Below are 6,365 nucleotides of genomic sequence, written 5' to 3' on the forward strand. Positions count from 1 at the left end.
ATATACATATATACTATAATAATAGCAGCTTAATTATATTCACAATAGGAGTAGTCTGATTTTTGTGTACACTTTTGTTTGCAATATTGTATGTATATTTGCAATAAGAACAAGGATTATCAAATCGTATTGGAACGCTATTTGGTTTTAGTCGTACATTTAACGTAAAACGGTCAAAACATTCCTCTGTAAAATGGTTAGACCATAAAATGGACCATTTGTTTGACATCCAATTTTTATAATAATTTTTCAATCTCACCTCAAGCTATGATTGATATCAAGACCCTCTTGAATATAAGATCTGACTGTGAATACCGGCCTTACTGTACGTACATACATAAAAACAGCTATCCTGTATTTCAATTAGTAATTTATCATATCATGAACATATTATTATAATAAAATATTAACACACGAACGACATGTAAGTACATCTCATGCTGTGTTGTTTTTGTTGTTTAAACATTAGGTGTCTTTACTATATTTTCGTTATTATTTATTTGTAACTTAATATTTTCCTGACGATTAAGGGATATTAACAAAATATATATAATTGTCTGATCTATGTTACGTTCAATTATCTATCAATATTATGTTTGTATAAAAAACACACACATACTGATTATGAACTATTTAATGTTATTATTTTCATATGCACAAAACTTATTTCAATATTTGCAGTATCCAGTGGTATGGATAGTAAAATGCTTGCTTCACGTCCTTGGACTAGATGACCTCTTATCTATTCTCGTCTTCTAACTAGCGAGTGGAGGAAAGTGTAAGTTATAAGTGGATTTTTGACATTAAACATTGCATTAAATTTAGCCATAATTTAATGATTTCTATAGTTCAGACGAATTAATTTTCTTACAGAAGAAACAACTTCTCTTATCGGCACTGCAATGCACCATAATACACTATTAATAAGCACCTTATCTATAAAAATGATGCACTTACATAATCTTTATTATTATTTGAAGGTATAATTTAAATGTATTGCAAACATGTTAACTTTTAAATATATACACTCTAAGAAAATATGGATGTAAATTTTCACCAATGCAATGGTACGAAATGAACACCCATTCGAGTGTTTATATAATTTTCACCTTATCGATGTGAAATTAACACTGCTTGATTAGTGCGGAAAATTCACATTGCTGCGGTGTGAGACAAGCATATTGCTACGAATAATTGTTATAGTTACGTGTGGCGTCGTCATGGCAAAACAATATATAACATCAAAGTTGACACCGCGTTTGTCGGTGTGAAAGATTTTCTACAATATCGGTGTTAAAATTCACACCGAGTTATTTAACTACGTGAATATGGTGAAAGTTCACACCATTATTTTGTAAAGTGTATAACCTAACCTAAGCAATCGGGAGTAAAATAACATAAAAATATTATATGTAATTGGTAAAATGTAATTATGTGGCAACTATAATAAATTAATAATACATCAAACGATGCATTTTGCTACAAGATTATTTTATATACCTGTTTACTAACTGTTTATGAATAATTGAAATACTATAAAGAAATAATAAAAATCAGTTAAAAATATTATCTCGTTAAACTGAAATAAAATGCTCTATTTTGCAAAAAACCATGAAAAGTTAAGATATCAGTTAATGCAAATCTGCTAATCGGCGTATATCCGATGAGTACTTTCTTGAAAAGTATTCATCTCAAGCTGAACCATAGAATATCTTATAATTTACTTTACAATATATGCTGATGATTATGTGGGGATAGAAAATTATTTAAACATTTACTTTTGTACAAGATTGCTCCGTTGACATAACCCATACAACATAAAAGCTTGCAACAACATTGCTGCAACATTGCAACATTGCATATTATAGTGTAATGTTACATAGATATTGCAGAGATTATTTTATAATATTATTTTAGTAGTGTTGTAGCAATATTATTTTAAAATATTAATACAATTATGTTTGTAATATGTATATTGTTTCCTCATCTCGCTTTTGTAGCTTACTAGAAATGACAAAACGCGCGCTTCGCGCGCGCAGTTTGTAGTTCAATATTGTATATTTTTAAGAATTTGTATACGTGCAAAGAAGTAATATATGCGCAACGTCAATTTAAGGACGTTCTCTCAAAAATCACTTTTCTTAGAATTTCTTTGTACTTTGCATCATATGTGAATTTAAGTATCCCCTATACGTGGTCGCAAGCGCAACATTCATAGCGGGATGAAAATTTGAGATATTCGACTTCAAAATTTCAATTTTTAATATAGGTTCCGTATGACAGATCACTACAAAACGCACATTTTGCTTAATTGTAAAAAAACTGTTCTTAGAATGTTTTTTAGCAACTAGTATGTGATGCATTAAAATGTAAGAAATATTATCCAACTTTGAACATTAGGGCATGCGGTACTCATTTTTGAGAAACAACTGTGTAAAGTACGCCGTCGAGGCGTTTTTTTGACCGGCTTCGCGTGACAGAAAAGAAGGGGCATGCGCGACTTGGTAACGTCGCACCTACCGAGAAATTGACAAGAAGTGAGCACCGAAACCGTATGACTCGCAAGGTGTAAAATAATTATAGCCAGGAATATCATTTTTATAGTTACTATTACTATAACATTAGCAATAGCAACCATATGGACACAGTGATGCCAATTATTTAAAAAATTTTACTATAAAATATAAGCTTTTTACTCTGCTCGACATCGTGTATCCTTACGAAAATTAACCTTTCTGTTGAAGCCAATTGACACATTCATTCATACATATATTCATTACGAGCAGAAGCGCATCGTTGCCAGATCGTTCAAACTCAAAGCGATCGCAGTAGTACGATTTTTGTAATTCTGCGCAAAGTGACATTCAAATATTTTTCTCTTCAAGAGAGATTTTAATACGTGGGCAAGAGATCGGTTTGGGTGAGCACCACTGAACGAGAGAACGTCCTTAAAATAAAAAGTAATTTATCACTCACTGATACGATTCGCAACAGCACACTTTGTACATCGTTAACTATACAGGGTGTACTAAAACCACCGGAGGTCCTCTTAATGACAGATTCCTTAGAACATTTCCAGACGAAAATCCTAATACAAAAGTGTCGAGGCTATAATAGTTTTTAAATTAGAAGCGATTTTTTTCACAAATGATAGGACTGAAATTTCGCGCACTCAGGCACGACGAAATGACAAGTGATATTGTAAAGGGTACCTCCGGTTAAGACAGTCAAAATGACCTTATCTTTTAAAAGGAAAACCAAGTGTCTGTATATGTGTATATACTAACAACAAAATTTACTGTAACGTCCCCGTCCCCCCTTCCCCCACCCCCCCTCCAATAACGCAAAAAATCGCTAATTTTGCCTAATATTTTTTTCTCAAACCCTGTCTAATGAAAAATTATTTACAAAATTGAGTATCTAAACATAATAGAACTGCATTAATACAAATTTTTTCAATGCGTAGGAGACCGATCTTCTTAGTTTAAAAAAATCCTAAATGTGAAAAATCGCAATATTTTCGAACTTGAGAGGGCTTTACCCCCCATTTTTTTGTGAATAATATTTTTCGGTAATTTAAATTTCATAAATTTTTTCAGATTTTTTGGAATGGTGCGCCACCCCTAAATTGTCGAAAAACCGTATTTTTAGTGATTTTTTGTTATTTTTGCCTTTAAAAAAATTTACAGACCTTTTAATTATCTTCAAATCTTCATATTATATATCTTCAAATCTTAAAAAATATACAAGCGGGTAATGTAAGCGGGTAAAGTACTGAAGAAGGCTTAGTACAGCCGAAACGTTTACCACTAAATTTCGAAATAAATGGTGATATCTTTAAAACAAAACATCCACTAATGCTCGTCATTATGGCCTCTTAAAATTAATATAAATCTATTGACATAAATTATAAACGAAAATCTATCGAATAAAAGACTCCGTGAATCCAATTGAACTAAAATTTTATTCGATAAAAACTTGATCTATAAAGGCTCCCCCACCAATATTAATAAAATAGCACCTCTCTTTTTTATTTGAATTAAATGTTTATCCGATAAAAACGGACCAACTTGTAGAGGCCCTCTTTCTCCCCCCGTCGAATTCTTATCGGCGGTCCTCTTTTGTTTGGAATAAATAATATAACTTAATTAATTTTTTCACAACTAATTTTGAAATATATAAAGAAATATAAAAGGAGAGAGAACGTTACATAGTGAAACTAAAAACATGATATACAATAAAAAAATGTACAATTTTTCATTATGATATAAACTTACATATGAACATGTGACATGTTTTTACAATACATACCTAACTCTTACAATGTAAAAAATTAATAGAAAATATTACACAGTACGCTACGTCATTGTTTGGAACCGCCGCTCGGTCTACAGAGCATGGCGAAACAATAGGTCACGTTGTACGCAAGATTATTTACGCAGCGACAAATAAAATTAAATGTTATATATTACACAAAAACTTTTTCTTTGAAACCTACAAAAGTAGAATTACAAAATTCCTCAAGGACATATACCTATGTATATAGATATGAAGAAATATCTCTTTGCGATAACAAAAATGACTTCTTTTAAGTATTTTGCAACAATAATTTCATATAATTTTAGCACAATTTAAAAAACGATAAGATGTGGCATTTTTTTAACGGAGTTCTCAACAAGTCAAACAAACTGAAGAATAATTCTTTGAAACTACTTCACTCGCGCATTGACGTTACTCGAAGTGAGAGTACTAAGAGAATATTATTTTGCCGAAGATTAATATTTTCAAACACTGAATTCAAATCGCATTTTACTTAGCGCATACTTGAAAATGCAGGCGTTAAATGTATTTCTATTGTTGGCCCTCATCGGAAGTGTTTGCGGAAACCCGGTATGTATAAATTGTACAATGATGAACAACATTATCATAATTTGTATCATTATTTCTTTATTACAAATCAAGTTTATCATCGTACTATCAACTTGTGAGAAAAAATAAGGTCATTAAATATATGTATATAAAAATAGTACATCTTCTAGCAGTATTCAATATCTATTTATTCATAACTCAGAATCGAAATTAATAATCTTCTAAATGATATTTATATGACATCTTGTAATTATAAAAATATATAGATAAAATTAAAGTAATAAAACATTCTAACAGAATTTGGAGGGCAAGACAATCATATTAGGCTTATTTATTAGTCAATGTAGAAAATTGCATGACGACCAACTTAGTTAATCAACTACTGGCGTTAAAATAATTCTTTACGTTATTTATTAGTATTTACGTTAACTTCGATTAAGTTTATGTATGTAATACTAAAGTAAATTAATGAACTCCTGTTAATTTTATCTTCTTATAATTAGATCTTTTTTGACGAAGACGCAACTTTAGAATCTGATTCACTTCCAAAACTAGGGCTTCCACCACAGATGGTGCAGGTAAGGTTAAATTAACGTAAGTGTTAAATTAACAAACAAATTTTACAAAAAAATTACACTTATCATGAAAGATATTACAAGAAATATTGAAATGTGTTAAAGAAATATGAGCTCCTGTTAATTTAATCTTCTTGTAATTAGCGTTCTCTTCGCTATCCTTCGAGTGCCTCAAGCCCTTCTTCAGAAGTTGGTTTCCTTTCAGGACTTTCACCGCAAATGCAGGTAAGGTTAAATTAACGTAAGTGTTAAGTTAACAAATGAATTTTACAAAGAAAATTACACTTATTATAAAAGATATTACAAGAAATATTCGAATGTGTTAAAGAAGTATAAATTAACAAAATTATATACAACACTGTTCTAAGTTTATTTAACATTATTGTTATTTTCATGTGCATGGAATTCTCAGTTTTTGGAGTACCTCGTGTGTGAAATCATACCTCAGCTTATCAGCTATACAGATCCTAACAGCTCTCTACCCGCAATAATAAATTCTGTCTGCAACTCAATCTCGTACGAGTACATAGCCAGATAAAGAATACAAAGAAATATGTAAGTTATATAAATAGATTGGTGGCGTTACAAACATTGCATTAAATTCAGCCGTATAATTAAATGATTTCAAGATTACAGGTGAGTTAATTTTCTTACAGGAGGGACACCTTCGTTTATTGCTACTGTAATGCACTGTTATTGAACTCTTTGAAAAAGATGTACTTAATGCACCGTCTTTATTATTATTTAAATGTATAATTTAAATGCACTGTAATCACGTTAAATGTTAAAATATAAGATTACATAAAAATATAACATGTATACCCTGGTAGCCAGGGTATATATTTTCACATCGAAATGATAACAAATGACGTCAGCTAGCTATCTGATGGGTATTGACAAAATAACTTGACAATTATTATA

At 30.5% G+C, this 6,365-nt stretch overlaps 1 protein-coding gene and 1 long non-coding RNA gene across 3 annotated transcripts; both read left to right on the top strand.

Moving 5' to 3' along the window:
* The first annotated feature begins 641 nt into the window (after positions 1 to 641).
* LOC105562200 lies at positions 642 to 945 on the top strand. The gene is made up of 2 exons (XR_001008959.1): positions 642 to 778; positions 874 to 945. It is a non-coding gene; the product is annotated as an uncharacterized LOC105562200 (long non-coding RNA).
* A 3,733-nt stretch (positions 946 to 4,678) lies between these two features.
* Positions 4,679 to 6,261, top strand: LOC105562201. 2 transcript variants are annotated; one of them, XM_012012841.1, is made up of 5 exons: positions 4,679 to 4,890; positions 5,373 to 5,447; positions 5,589 to 5,669; positions 5,857 to 5,999; positions 6,074 to 6,261. In XM_012012841.1, the coding sequence occupies exons 1-4, from the start codon at positions 4,831 to 4,833 to the stop codon at positions 5,980 to 5,982; spliced, it is 342 nt and encodes a 113-aa protein (XP_011868231.1). In that variant the 5' UTR covers positions 4,679 to 4,830; the 3' UTR covers positions 5,983 to 5,999; positions 6,074 to 6,261. The 2 variants fall into 2 exon arrangements, with proteins under 2 accessions (XP_011868231.1, XP_011868230.1); XM_012012840.1 differs by having other exon boundaries at positions 6,101 to 6,256.
* The last annotated feature ends 104 nt before the right edge of the window (positions 6,262 to 6,365 follow it).

The sequence above is a fragment of the Vollenhovia emeryi genome, unplaced genomic scaffold (genome assembly GCF_000949405.1).
Source record: "Vollenhovia emeryi isolate VEMERY1.0 unplaced genomic scaffold, V.emery_V1.0 DF939193.1, whole genome shotgun sequence".
Lineage (NCBI taxonomy): Eukaryota > Metazoa > Arthropoda > Insecta > Hymenoptera > Formicidae > Vollenhovia > Vollenhovia emeryi.

Bases quoted from the DNA above. Each gene is read 5' to 3' on its own strand.
- LOC105562201 (XM_012012841.1), top strand. From the start codon at position 4,831: ATGCAGGCGTTAAATGTATTTCTATTGTTGGCCCTCATCGGAAGTGTT. The intron at 4,891-5,372 runs GTATGTATAAAT...TCTTATAATTAG, and splicing joins GAAGTGTTTGCGGAAACCCG to ATCTTTTTTGACGAAGACGC. The intron at 5,448-5,588 runs GTAAGGTTAAAT...TCTTGTAATTAG, and splicing joins TTCCACCACAGATGGTGCAG to CGTTCTCTTCGCTATCCTTC.